The 23,422-nt window shown below is 40.8% G+C and overlaps 1 protein-coding gene and 3 gene segments (V, D, J or C); 3 read left to right on the top strand and 1 right to left on the bottom strand.

The window, feature by feature from the left end:
• Nucleotides 1-269: 269 nt before the first annotated feature.
• On the top strand, nt 270-2,034 carry LOC117539555 (nuclear factor 7, brain-like). Its single transcript, XM_034205763.1, has one exon. It carries the CDS (start codon nt 273-275, stop codon nt 1,701-1,703), a length of 1,431 nt encoding a protein of 476 aa, XP_034061654.1. The 5' UTR covers nt 270-272; the 3' UTR covers nt 1,704-2,034.
• A 6,111-nt stretch (nt 2,035-8,145) lies between these two features.
• On the top strand, nt 8,146-9,206 carry LOC117539451. The segment is given in 2 exon segments: nt 8,146-8,379; nt 8,472-9,206. Coding segments are annotated over 2 exon segments (411 nt in total).
• Nucleotides 9,207-14,788: 5,582 nt separating this feature from the next.
• On the bottom strand, nt 14,789-17,014 carry LOC117539548. The segment is given in 3 exon segments: nt 14,789-15,344; nt 16,758-16,883; nt 16,999-17,014. Coding segments are annotated over 3 exon segments (465 nt in total).
• Nucleotides 17,015-17,311: 297 nt separating this feature from the next.
• On the top strand, nt 17,312-17,945 carry LOC117539478. The segment is given in 2 exon segments: nt 17,312-17,513; nt 17,606-17,945. Coding segments are annotated over 2 exon segments (393 nt in total).
• The last annotated feature ends 5,477 nt before the right edge of the window (nt 17,946-23,422 follow it).

Raw genomic sequence — 23,422 nt, 5'->3', positions numbered from 1 at the left:
TATGTATTTTTTTATGTGTTTTTCTTCCAACAGATACCTGGACAAAGTCATCATCCTGAACTGAATACCAAAGTACATTTCCCTCTGAAAGACATCCTGACACCATCTGCTGGTGAATAAATGACTTACAGTAGCAGCATTTCCTGATTTAGACATTGTTGAACTGGGACGCCATCAGAGGGTGTGAGATCTCTGCTGGAAAACACTCATTTGGAGTGAATAAAGAAGAGAAGTTGGTGAGTCCTGCTCTGTAGAAATAACTTTAATACCAAATGGCTGAGAAAATCGCTCTTGTTGAATGTTATCTGAGCTGCCATGTGTGTTCAGAGACTTTCAGAGATCCTGTGTCTCTGAGCTGTAACCACAGCTTCTGTTCGAGCTGCCTGCAGACATTCTGGGAACAAAGTAAGAACAAAAACTGTCCCATTTGTAAAAGAAAGTCCTCCAAAGATCCTGTGGGGAACTTTGCACTGAAGGAACTGTCTGACACCTTTGCTGAGAGACAGAAAGCTGGATCATCTGAGACAGAGAAAGGAGAGAAGAAGAAGGTGGAGACGGTGTGTAGTAAACATCCAGAAGAGCCTAGATTGTTCTGTAAGGATGAAGAGAGAGCTGTGTGTCCTGTCTGTGATATTTCTCTCCATCAGAGTCACAAGGTGGTTTCTGTAGAACAAGCAGTCAGTGAGCTGAAGGGCCTGCTGAAATCTGACTTAGAGTCTCTGCAGGACAAGAGGGACAAATACAAAGGAGTGGAGAAAACCTACAATAAAGTGATTCAAGGTTCCAAGAAGCAGCTGCTGTCCACAGAGAGGCAGATCAGAGCAGAGTTCATCAAGCTCCATCAGTTCCTGAAAGAGGAAGAGGAGTCCAGACTGGCAGCTCTGAGGGAGGAAGAGGAGCAGAAGGGGAAGACTATCAGCAGAGAGATGAAGAGCATTCAGGAGCACATCTCCTCTCTGTCACACAGTATCTCTGCTGTTGAAGAAGAGCTGCAGAAACACAACGGGCCCTTCCTCAGCAGTTATAAAGCCACTCAGAGCAGAGCCAGAGTCCAGAGCGCACTGTCAGACCCACAGCTGCTCCCAGGAGCGCTGACAGATGTGGCCAAACACCGGGGCAACCTGTCCTTCAGAGTCTGGGAGAAGATGAAGGACCAGGTCCACTTCAGTCCTGTCATTCTGGACCCAAACACTGCATACAGCTGGCTCCATCTGTCTGATGATCTGACCAGTGTGAGACAAGGAGACACATCTCAGCAGCTTCCTGATAATCCAGAGAGATTCACTAAGTTTGCTACTGTTCTGGGCTCTGAGGGCTTCAGCTCAGGGAAACACAGCTGGGAGGTGGAGGTGGGAGATCATCCTGCCTGGAATATAGGTGTGGCTAAAGGGTCAGCTGACAAGAAGGGAGAGAGACCAGATGCCTCACCAAAATATGGAATGTGGTGTTTAATACATCGCAATGGAAAATACTTTAATGGTGCTGTTGAGACTGTGAGAGTGGAGAAGAATCTCCAGAGGATCAGAGTCCAGCTGGACTATGACAGGGGGGAGGTGTCCTTCTATGGCCCTGAAGACATGACTCACATCTACACTCTCAGAGACACTTTCACTGAGAAACTCTTCCCATATTTCAGTATTGGACCAGCTGGTGATGCTAAAACTGCTCATATCAAAATCTGTCAAAGTGAGATTCCTCTGTGATGCTCAGGAGTGTTGGTTCAGACTTTATTCTGACTTCACTGTCTGTCTACATCTCTTTGGAACAATCAAGAAAAAATAATCAACAGATGATAATGAGATATTCATCTTTTATTTGATTAATCTAATGACATGTTTACACATACTCAAAGAGTCAGTCAAAGACAAAAACAAACAGAACAACTTGATTGTTTATTGCTATAGTTTATTTTGTATCATACTTTATTACAGTGTGTTTATAGTTTTCATTTAACTCACAGACACTTTATTAAAATCGGAAAATCATTTAGCCCTGAGGGGTCCCTCAGGGCTCTGTTCTTGGTCCCCTCCTCTTCTCCTTTTACACAAACTCGCTCGGATCAGTCATTAGCCCACATGGTTTTTCATACCACTGCTACGCTGACGACACCCAATTAATTCTGTCCTTTCCCCGCTCAGAGACCCAGGTCATCGCACGCATCTCTGCTTGTCTAGCTGACATCTCTCAGTGGATGTCTTCTCATAACCTCAAGCTCAACCTTGACAAGACTGAACTGCTTTTCCTTCTGGGAAAAGATTGTCCCACTCTTGACCTAACAATCAACATCGCACCTCTGTTGTTTCCCCGACTCAGACTGCAAGGAATCTGGGTGTGATCCTAGATAACAACCTGTCCTTCACTGCAAACATAGCTGCTACAACCCGCTGCTGCAGATACACGTTTTACAACATCAGGAAGATACGTCCCAAGCTGACCCAGAAAGCGATGCAGGTTCTGGTCCAGGCTCTCCTCATCTCACGCCTAGACTACTGCAACTCCCTCCTGGCTGGTCTACCTGCATGTGCCATCCGACCTCTGCAGCTCATCCAGAATGCAGCGGCTCGTCTGGTCTTCAACCTTCCAAAATGTTCCCACACCACGCCGCTCCTCCGCTCCCTCCACTGGCTTCCGGTAACTGCTAGAATCCATTTCAAGACAATGGTACTTGCGTACCATGCTGCGAATGGATCTGGCCCTTCCTACATCCAGGACATGGTTAAACCATACACCCCAGCACGTGCACTCCGCTCTGCATCAACCAAACGGCTCGCTGCACCCTCGCTGCGAAGGGGACCCAAGTTCCCATCAGCAAAAACACGTGGGTTTGCTATCCTGGCTCCAAAATGGTGGAATGAGCTCCCCATTGAAATCAGGACAGCAGATAGCTTGCACATCTTCCGGCGCAGACTGAAAACTCATCTCTTTCGACTCCACTTCGAGCGATAGAACTATTAACAAAGCACTTATATACTAATAAAGGACTGGCTTATCTATAGCCAGTTGAGTAGCACTTGAAATGTTTGGCTCTATGAAACCTGATGTACTTATATGATTCTGTTTTCTTCAAGGTTGTATCTTCCTGGTCGAATGTACTTATTGTAAGTCGCTTTGGATAAAAGCGTCAGCTAAATGCAATGTAATGTAAAATATATTGAGGCATGATTGATGAATATTCACATTTTTAATCCAAACATCTTTAAATGAATGAATTTATTTTTCTGTTATTCTTTGTAATGGATGAAATGAGAATGTTTGATTATGTTTTGTGTGAATTCTTGAAGAAAATATAAGAAGTTTGTATATCGTGCTGAAACTTCATGAAATCAACCAAACTAACAAATCAAAGCTGTCAGTTCTCCTTTTATCAACATCTAGTTTCTAGTCAAACATCATGTTATAGAAGTATAAGTTATCAGTTACATTTTTTATATTTTTGGGTCTTTTGATGAATTATTTTGAGATATGTTGTTGTTTTCAACAAGTCCTCCAACTCATAGGACCAAATAGGTCGATTGTTCAAGCGCTTAGTACGACCTATAATCACGTTTTAAAGTTTTCGACCTCTAGTGCTCCCGTTGACTGCAAACGTTTATTCACAAATAACCCTCTCTGGAAAATCCTAAATTGTAGGATAGTTTGGCCATTAAAATGCTTTTTGATTCGATTTCTAGCGAGAAGTGTATATTGTACTTTTAGAATCCACGTCCAGTTTTACTCAATAATGAGACACAATTATCCTTGTGTTTATTTATTTGTTTGATTAATAAACACAAGTTGGAGTCCGTCAGGACCGAGGGTTGGAGCAGCTCATAGTAGTTGCTTGAGAGAATTTTACACCTGGAAGTAAGTATTCTCTCCGCTTTGCTTGACAAACCCTGTGATAGTCCTCAAGCTCTGTAATTGGATGTTTGAGTGGCAGTGTGCGACACACTCTGGTGGCTACCATAGAAGCTAATTTTTATTCTCCGATTTTTGCATACAAATGGAATTATGGATTATTAATAATTTTTTCAAAGTGGCAGACACATTTGATTAACCTATGGATTAACCTTCAGCCGCGTTTTTTCTCGTTTTAATGCCATTGAACACGACTTTTGATCAGAATAACAGCTAAGGTGAGCATATCTCCGTGTTTTGCTACCTAAAGCTACGTCGTGTGTTGTCTGTATTTGCTTCCCCTGTCACAAGTTCTGATCGCTCAGTGATGATACTTATATTTCTATAATCTGTGGAATCTCAGGATGTTAGCTAAGCTTGTTTGTGCAGATCCAATAAGTATATCGATCGGTATAGCTAGAATTCTGTAATAACGGCATTAATATTTTTCCGCTCAGGGCAGATTCAGAGGCTCAGCGTTAGTCTTGTGTTTTTATTTGCTAAAAATGGTTCATATCATCAGTTCGCTGACTTTCTTCCCGTTACATGGATATGAAACATTCATAGTTTATTAAATATTAAGAAGCCCTCAGACGCTGTTTCCTGCAGATGATGTGTTTTTTCGCCAGGGGGCGGGGGGATTGGGTTCAACAGGTTAAAATAAGTGCTTCAACATAGTTAACATTGCAGGAAAGTTGATTGTCAAGTCCCAAAACAAACTATGCAATATATTAGACGTTATAAGTACTTTGTCGGGCTTAATATTTATCTGTAACCCCAAAGCTTTTTTCTTATTTAAAAGAAGACCTTGACCTAAAGTATTCTTTAATGTTTAAATAAAGCCTAATTAGTTTGTCTGTTTTGCACATCCTCCAATTAATATCTTTCGACATCCGGCACTAAACTGTTTTATTGTAGAGATCACTACAGTATCTTCTTGATATTTTCTATTCTATATTTCTATCATTGACCTTCTACTCCCCCTATGAAAGTGTGTACTCTTAATATTTTTATATTTTCATCAAATATAAACGTATCAACAAATAAATTCAATAACGTGCTGGTTACACTGTTAACACAATAAAATATACTGCTGTTTCCAGTTTAGTTTATGATGGATGTATTTTGTTATCCACACATATATTGTTTTTATATTTGAAACACCAAGCCGACAGAAAATATGGTCTTAAAATGTCCCAGTGGTATAGTTAATAAAAAATATATATCATCAAACATAATATTAAAATTAACTCTTATTTTGAAAATACAGCTTCCTGTGTTCGAATGAGCTGCTCCGACCCTCGGTCCTGACGGACTACAAAAGTCCGACATTATACAATCAAACAAATAAATAAACACAAGGATAATTGTGTCTTATTGTTGAGTAAATAACAGTGTGTGGTTTAGAAAATAATACAAAATTAGAAGGAAAAAGCGATGAAACAATACAGATTTCAGTATTCTGAGCCTCTCTACTCTCCCCCTAACTGACAGCAACAAAAGTCCGACATTATACAATTAAAATAAAGAAGTAAAAACAATAAGTTTGGCTTGATATTGAGTTAGAAAAAGGTTGATAAACGCTGTGAGAATTGATCTGCGGAGAGCATTTCGCCGCGATCCCAACTCGTCTATTACCAACGTTCAGGGAGCTCTGTTATTGTCTCATTATACCGCACTGTGAATGAATTAAAAGTAAATATATAACTCATCATGAACACATCTGTCCATCAGACAGAGTGCTGCTGTGCCTCCTGTCATCATTAATGGACGTCTCTTTCAGGGCCGGCCCTAGACTTTTGGGGGCCCTAAGCGAGCTTTGTCTTGGGGGCCCCCCTCACTCTAGCGCGTTCTCACTACACACAACAATTAACCAACTTTTGTACTATGATGTTAGCATAAGCACACATATTGTATAAATAAGCATGTACACACCGTGGACCTAACCTCCTCTAGGGGGGTTCGGGGGCATGCTCCCCCAGGAAGATTTTTTTTAAATATTGAAGTTAAAAGCATCAATCTGGTACTTTTTGAGAGCAAAATTAAGAGATCTATGGATACATCTCTCAACACCCAGATGAAACAGAACTGTAAGCAGATTTTTCTTTATGGATATTTTACAAATCACTTAAACTGTATTTTTGTTTTGTCATATAGTATTTCATACCTGTTTTTCATCTATTCTCTCTGGCTGTCCATCTCATAATGTTCACATAGAAACTAGCTGTCAATAGGAATATCATTCAGGAGAATTATAATTTCTTGCAAAAATCTGTCACAAAAAGAGGTTGCACATTTAAATTCAGGTGTTGTTATGGCAACGTCAGTGGCCAAACAGCCACATTTACTGCTGCAAATACGTTCAAACATGCTGTTGACATGTAAAGCAGTGGCAACTATGCCACCATTTCAGCTGACTTTTTCTCAGAAATACTGTCACATAACATCCATATATTCCAGTGCTAGGTTGATGCTTAGCTAAGCTAACTATGAAACACTTTAACTGACAGGACTCAGGATCAGCTGTAAGGTAGCTTCTAGCTTCATGTCGAACAGTAAGTCAACATTTCCCAGAGAGCTTTCTTTGAAATCACCAGGTAATGCTAAAAAACATTACATTTAGATTGTATGACAACGTGTTTATTTAAAGTGGACCTATCATGCTATATTTGAATAATATAGTGTAGGAACATACCTATATAAAGCATATTTATACTTTTTATTTTTCAAAATACCAAACAGATCATGCATTTTAGCCATTCCTCATTTCGCTCAATTTAACACTGTCTTTTCATGGGCTGCGATTCAAAGTAACGTCAACGTAGCTGTAATTTATGCTTTGCTTACATGATCGCATAACTTGGAAGTTTACTGACATTAACATACCTTGTTCACCTGGCTCAAGTGGTGGCTCTGGGGTTGTTGTGTGAGCCACCACTTGAGAATTGTTGTCTTTTTTAAGAATTTTTTTTCTTATGTCCATCTTCAAAAACTCTGAGTCCGACTGACAGTTTAAACATTGTCACAGCTCACAGGATAGGTACCTGTCAGCCAATAAGACAGATGTTTATTTCCATTCAACTCTCTGGTTGGTCTGGTGTCTTGCCTCTGTTGCATTCACTGAACACGGGAAATTACAATCCTGCCGTCCTCTCTTGTGTCATGATGAGGTTCAGGTAAAGCACGGTTAATGTATTATATTATTGACTCAATAATATAATACATGACTTTGAGAGTAGGCAATCTAGGCATATTAACACAATGAATTAAACATACTTATCACGGCGACGGTGTACTGAGATTTATTTATTTTGTTTCTAGGGGGCCCCTTAGTGGCTGTGGGGCCCTAAGTGGCCGCTTATGTCGCTTAATGGGTCGGGCCGGCTCTGGTCTCTTTAATATGACCGCTCAGAGGAGAGGAGTTCTCATTTCTCTAACCGCCTGCTGCTTCCCCTCCTCTCTCCTCGGCTCCTCTCCTCGGCTCCTCCGCTCGCATCTCCTGTGGGCGGGACTAAGACACGAGGATAGGAGTCGAGGATAGGAGTCGAGGAGGGGAATCTCAGAAATGAAACACGGCCCATAGTGATGGATACACGGATCGTGTTCAAATCAATAGGCACGCAATGGCTCTAAATAATAATGATCACGCCACCAAACACACATTCAAACTAAAGTAACCAGCCTGTTTTTAAAATGTAAGAAGTAGAGAGTACAGGTATTTGTGTTCAAAATGTAAGAAGTAAAAGTAAAAAGTCGTCAGAAAAATAAGTAGTGGAGTAAAGTACTGATACCAGAAAAATCTACTTCAGAACAGTAACGAAGTATTTGTACTCCACTACTTCCCACCTCTGATTAGGACTAACATGATCATGAAAAGAGCTAAGGGACAAGTACAAATTCATTTTCATGTCAATATGAAGTTGTTCGAAACCTGGATAGCCAGCAGAGGGCAGCCTTTATCTATTAAATGAACAAATGTCCATCGGAAACTTTGCATAGACAGAAACAGCAGAGAGTTGAGGAACAGAAAGTTACTACATGTTCTTCATGAATACACAGGGAGATGTAGCCTCTACTATTCTACCTCCATCTCTCTCTCTGTTTCACAAGGACAGGTGTCTGTTTGCCTTTCTTAAATGTTATTTTGCATGATTTGAATGCTTCACTGCTCCTCAGAGTTTCATGAAATCTCTGTATGTATGTTAATGTTAGACAAACAGACATATCATACAAATATGTTCTTCCATTCAGATGATAGACGGTGTAAATCCAGACAGTTTTCCTCCTGGTTTCGTGTCCCACGTTGCCTTCAGTGTGCTGAGAGCAGAGACATCATTTCCATAGAGAGGAGGCTTTGCATGGTCAGCTGATCCTCCAGTGAACTGAGAAGGTTTATAGTCCTGTGAGTTCAACACTGCAGGACTCACATGTGTCAGTCAGCAGAAAGCACCATGACTCTCATCACCATCCTCATCTGGACGCTGGCCTGCTGCTGTTTCACAGGTTAATTCACTCAGCAACATTTCAAACATCATGTGCTGCCTTTCCTCTCCTTTCTTTCTGCTGAGAAATCAATGATCTGTTTCTGTGTGCAGGATGCAGCGGTCAGACTGTGACTGTGACTCAGCCTGCAGTCGAAACGTCTGCTCCAGGATCCACCGTCACTCTCACCTGTAAAGCCAGCACAGATGTTTATCCCTACTGCGGTAGTCAACTAGATGATTGTATGTCCTGGTATCAACAGAAATCTGGACAGCCTCCAAAGCTCCTGATAAGATATGTGAGCACACTTGAATCAGGAACAGAACCTCGGTTTAGTGGCAGTGGAAGTGGCTCTGACTTCTCTATGACCATCACTGGACTGAAGGCTGAAGATGCAGCAGTTTATTACTGTCAGAGTCGCCACAGTGGCCCAGTGTTCACACAGTGATTTGTAGTCGTACAAAAACCTCCCTCAGTCAGACTGCAGAGACTCTGAGCTGTTACAGCAGGAACCACCTGCAGCTGCTGAAGAGGAAGAGACTGACACAGCCCACTGAACTCAGAGCTGACAGGAACCCACCCAGCACTATTCACTTCTTATTCTTAAATACACATATGTTAAAGGATTAATGAGATTAAACCCAGTTCAAAACACATTATATGTAAAAGCAGCATTACACAAACCTTATTGGGATCTCTGCTTCCCCGAATTAAAACAACAAACGCTCTTTAGCTTTTCCCCACATGTCTCCACTCGGTGTGCTTCACAGCAGGAGCATCTCTGGCCTCTCTGGAGTTATTATTTCATCATTATTATAAAGATCCTGATTAAAAATGACAAAGATCAATCTAATGAAGTCTTTAAAATGTTAAACGGTGGCTGATTAAAACCCTCTTATTCACATCAATCAATGAACTTATCCATTAGTTAACCTCAAATTCACATCTTGGTTAAAAACTTCAGGTTTTCTAAAAACCAGTTTCATAGAAGTTTCCTGAAATGTTTTTTTGTTCCATTATTGAAACCAAAAACAGCAGGAACATCCAAGAGACGTTGAGTGTGAACATGATTTGACCCCTGACCCCCCCTGAGACCACCAGTGCAAAGCAGAGGCTTTAGGACGAGCAGACGTACATCACAATCACAATCAAGTTTATTACCAGATACTTTGACACATACAAGGAATTAGCTTTGGTGTCTGGTGGTACGAACATAAACAATCTAAGAAAATAAGTTGCCATAGTAGGTAAAAAATATAAAGATAATAAAAATAAGTATTTACACCAAATTTAAATAAAAATATACAAAGGACCTTAAAAGCTAAAACACTAAAACACTTAGAACAATGAATATATGGCAATATATGGCAAACTACAGTGAATTATATTTAAAGTGGAGGGCTGTGCAAACATGTGTAAAATGCAGTCAGAGTTGAGCATGAACATGGCTCACAGAATTAAGAAAGAAGAAAGAACAAGATGTTGTTCACATGATGTGCAATAATGTAATTCTGTGTGACTGGCGAAGCCACACACAGTCTACTATTCAACATACTTATTAGTACAAATGCTGTTCGACTATTGTTCTTCAAATCTTTATTCTTCCGCATCTTATTATTGTGCTTTCTTCCTGTATGTTCCTGCCTGTGTACATGACATAAACTGCTCACAACCAATTGCCCCTTGCAGGATTAATAAAGTTGTTGATTGATTGATTATTTCAACCAGATTTCACCGTCTAACTACTTCAGCATACTTTCAGCTAGAGACCATTCAAATATTAAAATGTTCAGCTCCTTCAGGACACTTTTCTTGTTTTTGACATTTATACTTTTTTAAATATACTGCTTTTTAAACTTATATTTTTACAATGTAACCCAATGGGAGTATCCTTCAAATCCTCTTTTACCTACACCATGTTAAAAATGCTGCTCCTTCAGCATACTTTCAGCTACAGACTTCATTCCTACTTTGAAACGGTCACAAAACATTCAGTTATCACATTTGTATTCAGCTTTTTGATATCTTTTAGAGTTTTTGACTCATCAACGTTTAAGTTTTGGTAAATGTTCAGGCCGTTGTAGATTATATAATGGTTGTCTATGGGATGGACCATTCAGGGCTAGAGAGCGTGACATCATCACTTAGAGTGTAGAGTGTGGTGCAGCTGCCTGGTTTGGCACCCCCACTATAACTTTGTCAAGGGTGGTCGTACTCCCACCAAAATCACACTGGTGTTTGTTGTCCCCCTCTAGTTTGTGCACACTAAAGCATTTTACTCTGGGCTCAGCAGGTGAGAAACTAAAGACGGGCTTCCACATGTGGCAGACCAGGTGTTGGTGCTGCCGGATTTGGCACCTCCACTATAACTTTGTCCAAGATAGTTGCACTGTCACCAAAATCACACCGGTGTTGGTTCTTTCCATCTTATCTGAGAAGGTTTTTCATCTTCTGTCTAATGTTATGTTGGTGTCTCGTTTCGGTCATAACGCCATTTGCTGGTTTCAGAGTTATCTAACCGACCGTACTCAATGCGTCAGGTTGTGTAGTACTGTCTCTGAGCCTGTCACCTTGGAGAAGGGAGTTCCACAAGGCTCTGTTCTGGGGCCCTTGCTCTTTTTATTACATGTAAACAATATTTGTAATCAGATGCAATTGTCTACCTATCATATGTATGCTGATGACACTATTGCATACTCATGCGCTCCTTCTCTGGATATGGCCGTTTCCAATTTAAAATCTGATTGTATCACGCTGCAGCATGCGCTTCTTGATTCTAAACTGCTATTGAACGGTAAGAAAACCAAAGCAATGCTTTTTGCTCCCAAGTCAGCATCCTCTTGCCTCTCCATTGACACTCTTGCTCTGTTGAGTTTGTAGATACATACAAATATCTGGGCTTTTGGTTGGACAGAAATCTAAACTTTAAACACCACATTGAAGTTCTAACTAAGAAATTGAAATTCACTCTTGGCTTCCTTTACAGACTTAAACGTTGTTTTTCAACATCTTCCCGTAAAAGGTTGGTCTCTGGCTTATTCCTGTCTCAGCTTGACTACGGTGAAACAATCTATAGATTTGCCTATCCCACTGTTTTGGCCAAACTTGACCCCCTCTACCATGCTGCACTGCAATACATATCAAATGCACCCTATAAGACTCATCATTGCACGCTATAGCCTAACTGGATGGTCCTCACTTAGTATGCGTGGGATGCAGCACTGGTTTTTATTAATTTATGAAGCCATTTTAGGTAAGCTTCCACTGTATATATGTGCCAGATTTTGCCTTCTTGGCCAGGTCAGCATTGTAAATGAGATTTTGTCTCAATGTTTTCATCTGGTTAAATTATAATAATTTTTTTTTTTATAAAGCCATGGAAAGAGATGCACAATGCAACTTCGAGACTAAGTGAACAAAGAGAGAGGAGAAAATAGACGCAACAAGTCCACAAAGAAATGCATAATGATGAGAAAGAGGCATGACGCCACAAAGAAGTGCTAAATTACTTCATAAAGAGGCAAAACAACTACAAAGAGACCCAGACAGACTCTAGATTGTTATACAGGGCGACTGCAAAGCGATAAAGACTCACAAGAGAACTTTGCTCCGATAAAGAAGGGACTTTTATGTCACTGTATCTCAGATTCTATGCATGATGTGAAAGATTCAAATGTCTTTACATACTCCTATTTCGACACAAGAGGGCAGCATTGTTGTTTTTCATGCAGATGTAACACAGACAACTCTAAGAGAAGATTTGTTGGCCTTAATGCACAATTATCCAGTTTTTAAATAAGGTTATTGCTGTTTTTACTGCTGGTACTGGTAGTATACATCCAGGGTGAGATACCGATTTGAGTCTACAGAGAGTGCATTAACCAGCCTTTACATAAATAGGGTTATTTTAGTTTAATGTTCAAACTGTTCTTCATATAAAATAGTTTGCATTCAGTAGCTATGTTTTATTTCTCTGTCTCTGAGCTGTGGTGGATTTGAAATGAAAGTCACTCCCACCTCCAAGAGCTGAAGATGCATGAAGTGACTGCTGTATGGGAGCTAATGTCGGCCTCATAGTCAAACAAGAACCTCCCTCGTATGAAACAGCGTACAGAGTGCTGAGCTGTGACCTGACCTGAGGTTCTGATACGCACCACCGGCACAGACGCACAGAAACTACATGAGCCCCAGTCAGAGGGGAAGTGAAACTCAAATGTTCCCCTTTCCTAATACAGATGTTCAATTATATACATAGTCACTAAGAAAAAAAGGCCATCTCTAATGAGAGATTAATGTAAAACAGGATCTACAGTGTGACACTATGTGACTAGTACTGTGTTTCACATTTATTAACCAGGCAATACATTAAATGCATAGATCAGGGGTGTCTTGTACATTTTTTATTTGCCGATTCAAAAGTATAATGGAATATGGCCCACACCTGAAACTTCATCTTGTCTTATAATATACTTCTTAAATATATATGTTGACTTATATTACATAGTAGTATTCATGTGGTAATAAACCCACTTTTCAAATACATTTAAGTTGAAAACATTTTCTAACAAATCTTAGTTGATAAAAAAAGCCCAATAACTTATTTGCATAACAAGCTTGAAATATATACTTCATATTTCCCCTTATCTTAAGCAATCTGAGGCTTCTGTTTTAAGGGATGAGCTGCCAACACTTTTTATAACAAAATCAATGAAACCCTATGGAGAGCTGTGAGCTTTTTTACTTAAATCATATTCAGGTAACAAGCATGATTTACATTTGATTGATTTAACTTATAACTTAATTTATGAGGCGAAATACCTCACCTCTAGTGAGTGGCCCAGCCCTTTGTATGTGTTTCTCTATGTGGCCCCTCATTGAGGTAAAATCATCCAGTCTTGACAGACCTGTTAGATATTAGATGTCTCTCTGTTGCATGGCATGCTGTGTCTCTATTCAGTGGATTTGATAACAAGAAGGGACATCCTAGTGAATCAAACACTCAGTGGATATTGAGTTCAATGTAGATCGATTTGCCAGCGGGGGAACTGTTAAACTGTTCATGAGATACTTCAGAAAGAAGTGGAAACAAGGAAAGATGTTTGCAGAGAAAAGAAAGTACCTAGAAGAGCATTACCCTCACATTTCAGAGTGACTCTGAATGACCAAATGATGTTCAAGAGATGTTAAACCGTGACTAAAACTCACCTCAACTGCATTTTGGTTCCTCAAGGACAGGTGTCTGTTTGACGTGTGACATGTCATTTGCACGATTGTAATGCTTCACTGCTCCTCACAGTTTTAAGGGCTTGAGTCACGTAGAGTCTGAACCGTGTTCCTGCACTCATCCTGAGAACTGGAGATCATGTTGTCAGTAACTCTGCTTGTCATGTTGGGCTTTCTGTGTCAGGGTGAGAGACTTTGAAAATGTATCATCTGAAATGATAGGAGTAATGTATGTGTGGTTCAATGTGTGTCTTTTCTTTTCATGTTTGCATCCAATGTGCTTTGTCTTTAACTCTTTCTATTATCATTTAAACTGCTGCTCCATGTTGTTGGTTATCTAACATTTCACTTCTCATTTCAGAGTCTTCTGCCAACAATTTCCTGACTCAGACTGACTCATCCAAGTCTGTTAGTGCTGGAGGGACTGTGACCATCAGCGCTACAGGGAGCTCAGATATTGGTGCTGATCTCAGTTGGTATCTTCAGAAACCTGGACAGGCTCCTAAACTTCTTATATACTCATCATCATCTCTGTTCTCTGGAACTGAGCCTAGATTCAGTGGTACTAGATCTGGTGCTCAGTACACTTTAACCATCAGTAACGTTAAGGATGTTGATGCAGGAGATTACTATTGTCTTGGCTACCATGGTGATAGCACGTTCACACAGTGATTTAGAGCCGTACAAAAACCTCCTTCAGTCTCAAGTAAAGCGTCCTGCTGCAGCTACAGAGACTGAGAGGAGGAGAACTGGTCCAGTGAACACAAGAGTCATCAAGCAGAACCACCATGAACCCAAATAAAGCTGAAACACACTCACAGACACTCTTCAACACCCTGTTTAAACTATATTATTGTCACCCTGAACATTGAGCTGACAGGAACTTCACCAAACACTAACTCCATATTCACATTATGTTGAAAATATATATTCTTAAAAATCTAAAAATCTACTCTCAGCTCAGATTAAAGGCTGATCTTATTTATGAGCCATAAACTTTCTGCCTCACTAAAAATCAAGTTCACATTAGGATCAAATTCTTAATCACGTTAAAACAGTGTAGTAACTTTCCTTCACCACCAGGTCAATTTCATTGCCACTTAAAAAATAAATATCCAAAGCTTTATCTTGTTCTGCTGATAGAAGTGCAGAAAGTTATAAAACCTTTTAATGTCTTACTACTTTAAATAAAACACCAAACACTTCATCATGTTATTTATCAGAGAAAGCTTTATTAGGAACATCCTGAATCATCAACAAGACAGTTACTAAGCACACTCTCATCTCTGCTGAGCTTCACACATCACTCTCTAAGTTGCTGCTGTCCAACACTTTACAGCAGTGTTGTTCTCGGCCACACAAAGCTTCACTTTCCTCTACAAACATTAAAGCTCCTGATGATCAGAGCAGCATGTGTTCTCCTGGGCTCCAGCGGCCCCTCTAGCCCCCACACTGGCTCCTGTGGAGGGACTGGGTCTGGCTGTGGGCATGATGGAGGACCTTGCAGGAGTACAGCTCTCCTGACATCCAGCTCTCCTGGCTCAGGCTCAGGCTGCTGCTGCTGCTGTAGCGTCCGCTCTTCTCCTCCTCCGAGCTGCTCAGGACCCCCTCTGTCACCTGTGTGCCGTCCACCTCCCAGCTCACCACGGCTCCCTGAGGAGAGTAGCCGGTCAGCAGGCAGGCCAGCGTGAGCGAGCCCCCAGAGAGCTGCTCAGAGGAGGAGGGGGCCAGCAGAGAGACGGAGGGCCTGAGCATGGAGCCCGCTGCAGGGGAGAGAGACACAAGGAGCAGATGAACTTCCACTGAGGGACAGACGCTGTGAGACAGAGTCCATACAGGACACATTCAAACATTCAAAGGCTTTACTGTCATATGCACAGTAGCTGCAGTGAATCAGAACCAGAGTCAGAATACCTTTAGTAGTCCCTCAGAGGGGACATTCACGCTGTTACAGCAGAAAAGAGCCAGAGACAGCTTCATGTTACGTAGAAGCATGCATACAAAAGTATTCAACTAAAAAAAAGTTATAATAAAAAGTTACACAATTTACAAAATACACATCCTGTAACAGTTCTGAGGATTTAGCAGCCAGGTATATATTGCACATATTGCACATATAGCACATATTGCACATAGGCGATGTAGATAAGGCAATGAAAAGCCCAAGGCTCCTCCAACAATGCAACATACAAATATGTAGGACATAAAACAATAAAACATATTTTAAAAACATTCAAATAGTTCCAGAACAAACAGAATGAGGAAGGAAATGAGGGTTTAATAAATAAAATAAAATGTTAAACTTGACGTTTGGAGTCAGAGTGTTATTCTGTAGCTCTCATCAGAACAAGAATTATACATTGAAGGTACAGGACAGAGAAAGTGGGGGTCAGCTGTGAGCATGAGCTGTGATCACAAGAGGAGCTGAGGCATGGGAGAACACGAGGGTTTCATTCATAAAATCAAACGGTGATACTTTATATCATTCTGGCATTTAAAATAATGAATCTTCTTCTTTGGCACTCATCAAAACTCCTGAAGAGTTACATGAAAGTAAGCAACGTAATGAAGGTGTTCATGTAATGATCATTATATGAAAAGCTTTATCTCTGCTTTACAATGTTTCAGAATGAATAACTCATCTCTGAAATCATTTACTGTTCAGAAAAACAAAAAGTAACATCTCATACAGTTGAAGACTTTGTCATCTGTTTGTTTCACTTCCTTTGAACTCTTTTAAACTAACGGACTGTGAACGCACCCTGCAGCGACTCTGAACGTACAAAAACACACTTTTATGTGTTTTAACGGATCCTCAGCAGATTTTATATGAAACACTTGTTGAATGTTAAAATGTATAACAATTAAAAAGTAAATCACAATTAGATGTTATGACAGAGCAGCTGTTCTTTGGTCAATTGTGAGCTAAAAATGTTTTTATATCTTATTAGAAAAGAAAAGTAAAACGTACATATAATTCACCGTAACATCTTCTTTAATATTACAATAAAACTAACTTTCCTTAATGTTTTTCAATTCTTCAGCCAAGCTTTATAGATTTAAAAAATATCAACATAATGTAAATTATCCAAAATAATGTCTTGATTTATCAAATTCTGATGTAAAAGTAAATGTAATGTTTTCTGTGTTAGAAAATACAAATCTCTGGTACTTACAGTGAACGATGAGTTTGGTTCCTCCACCAAAAGTGTACCACAGTGATACAAACTCATTGAGTGGCCGTACAAAAACCTCCTGCACTGTCAGCAAGCATGTAGCACTGAGAAAGCTCCCTGATCTCACTGATAACAGAGACACATATACAGTTTTTAAATCAACAAAGCTTTTCTAAAGATATGGATTACATATCTGGAAGAATTAAGATGATTTATGTCATTTCTCATCACTTTTCTACACCTGGCAGAGAAACCATTACAGTCTTCTACACAACTAACTCTGTCAGTTTTATATTAGTTTCTACACGGTTAAATGAACACGAGGCTTTTCAATAATAGTTATTAACAAATGTATTTGAATCAGAACTGAAACATGTTATTGATCTACAGTGAATCTCTGTATGTATGTTAATGTCAGACAAACAGACATATCATACCAACCACAGTGGACACAAACTCAAATCCTCATCTCCACTCCTGATATAAATATGTTCTTCCATTCAGATGATAGACGGTGTAAATCCAGACAGTGTTCCTCCTGGTTTCGTGTCCCACGTTGCCTTCAGTGTGCTGAGAGCAGAGACATCATTTCCATAGAGAGGAGGCTTTGCATGGTCAGCTGATCCTCCAGTGAACTGAGAAGGTTTATAGTCCTGTGAGTTCAACACTGCAGGACTCACATGTGTCAGTCAGCAGAAAGCACCATGACTCTCATCACCATCCTCATCTGGACGCTGGCCTGCTGCTGTTTCACAGGTTCATTCACTCAGCAACATTTCAAACATCATGTGCTGCCTTTCCTCTCCTTTCTTTCTGCTGAGAAATCAATGATCTGTTTCTGTGTGCAGGATGCAGCGGTCAGACTGTGACTGTGACTCAGCCTGCAGTCGAGACGTCTGCTCCAGGATCCACCGTCACTCTCACCTGTAAAACCAGCAGAGATATTCCTAATGTTAATTGTATGTCCTGGTATCAACAGAAATCTGGACAGCCTCCAAAGCTCCTGATAAGATATACGAGCACACTATTATCAGGAACAGAACCTCGGTTTAGTGGCAGTGGAAGCGGCTCTGACTTCTCTATGACCATCACTGGACTGAAGGCTGAAGATGCAGCAGTTTATTACTGTCAGAGTTACCACAGTAGTTACGTGTTCACACAGTGATTTGTCGTCGTACAAAAACCTCCCTCAGTCAGACTGCAGAGACTCTGAGCTGTTACAGCAGGAACCACCTGCAGCTGCTGAAGAGGAAGAGACTGACACAGCCCACTGAACTCAGAGCTGACAGGAACCCACCCAGCACTATTCACTTCTTATTCTTAAATATACATATGTTAATGAATTAATGAGATTAAACCCAGTCCGAAACACATTATATGTAAAAGCAGCATTACACACAAACCTTATTGTGATCTCTGCTTCCCCGAATTAAAACAACAAACGCTCTTTAGCTTTTCCCCACATGTCTCCACTCGGTGTGTTTCACAGCAGGAGCATCTCTGGCCTCTCTGGAGTTATTATTTCATCATTATTATAAAGATCCTGATTCAAAATGACAAAGATCAATCTAATGAAGTCTTTAAAATGTTAAACGGTGGCTGATTAAAACCCTCTTATTCACATCAATCAATGAACTTATCCATTAGTTAACCTCAAATTCACATCTTAGTTAAAAACTTCAGGTTTTCTAAAAACCAGTTTAATAGAAGTTTCCTGAAATGTTTTTTTGTTCCATTATTGAAACCAAAAACAGCAGGAACATCCAAGAGACGTTGAGTTTGAACATGATTTGACCCCTGACCCCCCCTGAGACCACCAGTGCAAAGCAGAGGCTTTAGGACGAGCAGACGTACATCACAATCACAATCAAGTTTATTACCAGATACTTTGACACATACAAGGAATTAGCTTTAGTGTCTGGTGGTACGAACATAAACAATCTAAGAAAACAAGTTAAAAAAATATAAAGATAATATAAAGAAGTATTTACACCAAATATACATTTAAAAGACCTGAAAAGCTAAAAAACTAAAACACTTAGAACAATGAATATATGACAATATATGGCAAACTACAGTGAATTATATTTAATTTCAAGGGTGGTCATACTCCCACCAAAATCACACTGGTTGTGAGGATCTGCAGTACTTCCTCCTTCTTTTTCCCCTGTCTGTGTTTGTTTTGTCTGTTTGTCTCATGGATGTATAATAAGAACTGGATACAGCGTGGGAGGCGGGGCCTCATTCATTCCTATGAGAGTTGCTCATTAGCGCATGATGATAAAATGGCCCAACTTTTGAGAGAGTGAAACGTCACAGATTACCCAGCATGCCTGAGAAGTACCCGTATGTGCACTCATAGAGCATGCGCAACTTTAACCAAAATGCTCGTTCACATCAAGCACGTCAGTTTGCGTACACGTAACAGCACCGCGCGTTCATGACAGCATGGTAATGGATTGTTGTTATCATGGATTTGATATGAACCGTTAGCAGCTAGCGGCTAGCTAGTAATGATGCTAATGTACACATCAATCGTTATGTACTTATATTACGCTGTAACAGGATCTAGTGATATCCAACAGAGCTTCATTTAGCATGAAATAATTATTGCACTGTATATATATATATATATATATATATTTATATATAGCCTATTTATATACAGTGCAATAAGCTTCTTAGTGCAATACGAAGCTACAGGGACGTTAATAATGTCGGTAATATTAACTTTATTTAATACAACATTTACGGTACAAGATTTAATCATACAGCCCAAGTAGTATGATAATGAATTACAGCAAACATGTGCAATATATCCATTATTACAGCTCCGTGGGATGGCAGTAAGACGATATGGATCCGTTCTTATCCATGGGTAAAGATAAACGCAACTCACATTGGTTTCTCATACAGCATCTCTGTAAACTACGTGTATTCACTGAATTTCACTCTCTGCCTTTAACGGCTCGTTGTTGCTCCAATAGCTCCAGCCCCACCCGCCCTGTGAGCACAGTGTGCTCTGATTGGTCGGGACACGTAACATGAACGTGCCGGGCGGCGCGGTCCCGTGGGTTAGATGCGCGTTCATAATGCAGAGGGAAATAACTCTCATAATAACGTTATTAGCACATTTTTACAACTTGAGGAAAGAATGTTTTTAATAAGGGCTATACAATTGTTAATACTGGGTAGTTTATTTAGGTTAAACAAAATTATTCAACGAGTTACAGACCACTCTTTCCCCATGTAAGTCAATGGGAAAAAGTGTTTCCGGGCCTGGCAACCAAACGGAAGTGTAGTACCGCCGTTTGAACAGCACGAATATTTTCATCTGAGTCCGGCGCACTTCCTGGGGGCTTGGTTTGTCTATAGAGGCTTCTCAATACTCAAATTTCCCCTCCTCGACTCCTCGGTCCTCCGGTAGTGATCCGGAAATGAAATTCAGCGCGCCATTTTGAAGGACATCTCATTTCTCTAAATGCACACCGAGGATCGAGCGTCGAGGAGGCTCTCTGGAGGAGCCCTACCCGAGGATACACTGATGGTTCCTCCACGGCTCCTCCACGGATGCATTTCCGGGAACGGTGGAGGCGTGACGCACGGCCGGACTTATCTCAGCCAATGACAGCTATGCATGCATCCCCTGGATATTATTTTAGAAACTGCTTTCATCGCGTCGCGATGTTTCCAGAGAGAACAGCTGTAAGGTCCATGCAGAAAGCAGAGCAGTGTGTATAATATATATCACTCAGTATAACAGGCCTACTCTTTATTTGCTTTAGTTTAGTAGATATCTACAAACAAAGAGTCGATATTTTTCTAAGACCATTGCTTCACATAATACAATACACAACGGCTTATGCTTTAGGAGCTGTAGGTGTGTGTGGTACAGTGTGTAGGTGTGTGTGTTGTACAGTGCGTAAATGCGGCGGACAGACGGGTCTCAGTTGGTTTGGTGTCCTCTGCTTACTTTTAATAGGCCTACTTGTAAATACAACTTTTGGCCCGTAATTTCAATTCCCCATTTCAGCGACCAGAGAGAGGGGGGGATATATCCAGTCTCTGATTGTGTTACGTTATTATGAGAGTGCTCGCATACTTTAAATTGTATATATTTATATAAATATGTGTGTGTGTGTGTGTCCGCATCTGTAGCCTGTTATTGTCTCATTATACCGCACTCTCAATGAATTCAAAGTAAATATGTGGGGGAACAATGTTCAGCTGATCTAACAGAGATACAGCACTATGACAAAACACTCGACAGCTGATGCAGCTGTTGCCACGTAATAATGAACGGACGTCTCTTTAAAATGACCGCTCAGAGGAGAGGAGTTCTCATTTCTTTAAACGTCTGCTGCTTCCCCTCCTCGGTCCTCCGCTCGCATCTCCTGTGGGCGGGTCTAAGTCTCGAGGAGGGGAACCGAGGAGGGGAGTCGAGGAGGGGAAATTTGAGTATTGAGAAGCCTCTATTGTGTCTGTCTCCCTGGCTGGGCGTGGCTACCTACATTCCGATTCCCGCCAACTCACCTCCTCAGCTGCTGCTCATCTCACTGATTGCCACTACTCACCTGCACCTGCTTAAAACCCTGGTTCCCATCTTCAGACTGCGCCAGTTCTTCGTTTATTCTTCAGTGGTAAACTATCGTCCAGGCCTACTAGTGTTTTTTCCTAGTGACTTTTTGATGCTCCTAGTGAAGGGAGATAATTTCCTAATCCTGCTTGTTTTTCCTGTTCCAGATCCACATACTCCAGCCGCTCTGCCTGCCACGTCCAGCCTTCCCTCCTGAGCAGCCCAGCTCCACGTCTTCCCTCTATGTGTGCTTCGTCAACTCCTTGTCAGTGTCGTGGACAAAATAAAGCCTTTTTGACACTTCACCACAGTCTCAGTTGTAGTGCTTGCATAGCGGGTTCTCATCTCCAGTCACTTCTCGGGAAACCTAACACTGGTGTTTGTTGTCCCCCTCTAGTTTGTGCACACTAAAGCATTTTACTCTGGGCTCAGCAGGTGAGAAACTAAAGACGGGCTTCCACATGTGGCAGACCAGGTGTTGGTGCTGCCGGATTTGGCACCCCCACTATAACTTTGTCCAAGATAGTTGCACTGTCACCAAAATTGTTTGTTCTTTCCATCTTATCTGAGAAGGTTTTTCATCTTCTGTCTAATGTTATGTTGGTGTCTCGTTTCGGTCATAACACCATTTGCTGGTTTCAGAGTTATCTAACTGACCGTACTCAATGCGTCAGGTTGGGTAGTGTTAGAGAATAATTCTGTCTTACTCCTAAGATATTTAACCTTTTTGCCTGTTGACGTTGATGACCAACCCTGTCCCTGACTCTGTTATCTGCCTTAAGGAATGTGCTAATGCAGTCATATGTTGATATTTCCAGTTTATGACCGGGCAACTGTCGGTCACAAATGATTTATGATTGTGAGAACGCTGGCTTCTAGCCTAAGCACCACAGACAAGTGATGCAGTGTCTCCAGAAAACCAAAGCAATGCTTTTTGCTCCCAAGTCAGCATCCTCTTGCCTCTCCATTGACACTCTTGCTCTGTTGAGTTTGTTGATACATACAAATATCTGGGCTTTTAGTTGGACAGAAATCTAAACTTTAAACACCACATTGAAGTTCTAACTAAGAAATTGAAATTCACTCTTGGCTTCCTTTACAGACTTAAACGTTGTTTTTCAACATCTTCCCGTAAAAGGTTGGTCTCTGGCTTATTCCTGTCCCAGCGTGACTACGGTGATACAATCTATAGATTTGCCTGTCCCACTGTTTTGGCCAAACATGACCCACTCTACCATGCTGCACTGCGATACATATCAAATGCACCCTATAGGACTCATCATTGCACACTGTATAGCCTAACTGGATGGTCCTCACTTAGTATGGGTAGGATGCAGCACTGGTTTTTATTAATGTATGAAGCCATTTTAGGTAAGCTTCCACTGTATATATGTGCCAGATTTGCTCCAGTTTGTGACTCTTACAACCTCAGACCCAGTGCCTGGATACGGTTCCAGGTTCCTGTCGTGCGGACTGAGGCTGGAAAAAGGAGTCTTTTTTATTATGGTCCTTGGTCTTGGAATGACCTTCAATCAAGCCTCAAACTGATGGCTCTTGTCCCTATAGCCTGTTTTAAATTGAAGTTGTATGAGGTCCTTACCACCAGCTGCTCTTGCAGTAATAAGTAGTGCACCTTTCTTACTGTCCCAAATGTGCACAATGTAGTGACTGCTTTTCGTCTTTTGTTTACTGAGTTGTGTTCTCTGTATTTTAAATGTCTGTGTTATGTGTAAGAACGTGTAACGTTGCTGCCTTCTTGGCCAGGTCAGAATTGTAAATGATATTTTGTCTCAATGTTTTCATCTGGTTAAATTATTATTTATTTTTTTACAAAACCATGGAAAGAGATGCACAATGCAAGTTAGAGACTAAGTGAACAAAGAGAGAGGAGAAAATAGACGCAACAAGTCCACAAAGAACTGCATAATGATGAGAAAGAGGCATGACGCCACAAAGAAGTGCTCAATTACTTCATAAAGAGGCAAAACTACTACAAAGAGACCCAGACAGACTCTAGATTGTTATACAGGGCGACTACAAAGCGATAAAGCCTCACAAGAGAACTTTGCTCCGATAAAGAAGGGACTTT

The sequence above is a fragment of the Gymnodraco acuticeps genome, unplaced genomic scaffold (genome assembly GCF_902827175.1).
Source record: "Gymnodraco acuticeps unplaced genomic scaffold, fGymAcu1.1, whole genome shotgun sequence".
NCBI lineage: Eukaryota > Metazoa > Chordata > Actinopteri > Perciformes > Bathydraconidae > Gymnodraco > Gymnodraco acuticeps.
The sequence above is the reverse complement of the archived record's forward strand: the minus strand, read 5'-3'. Positions and strand labels throughout refer to the sequence as shown.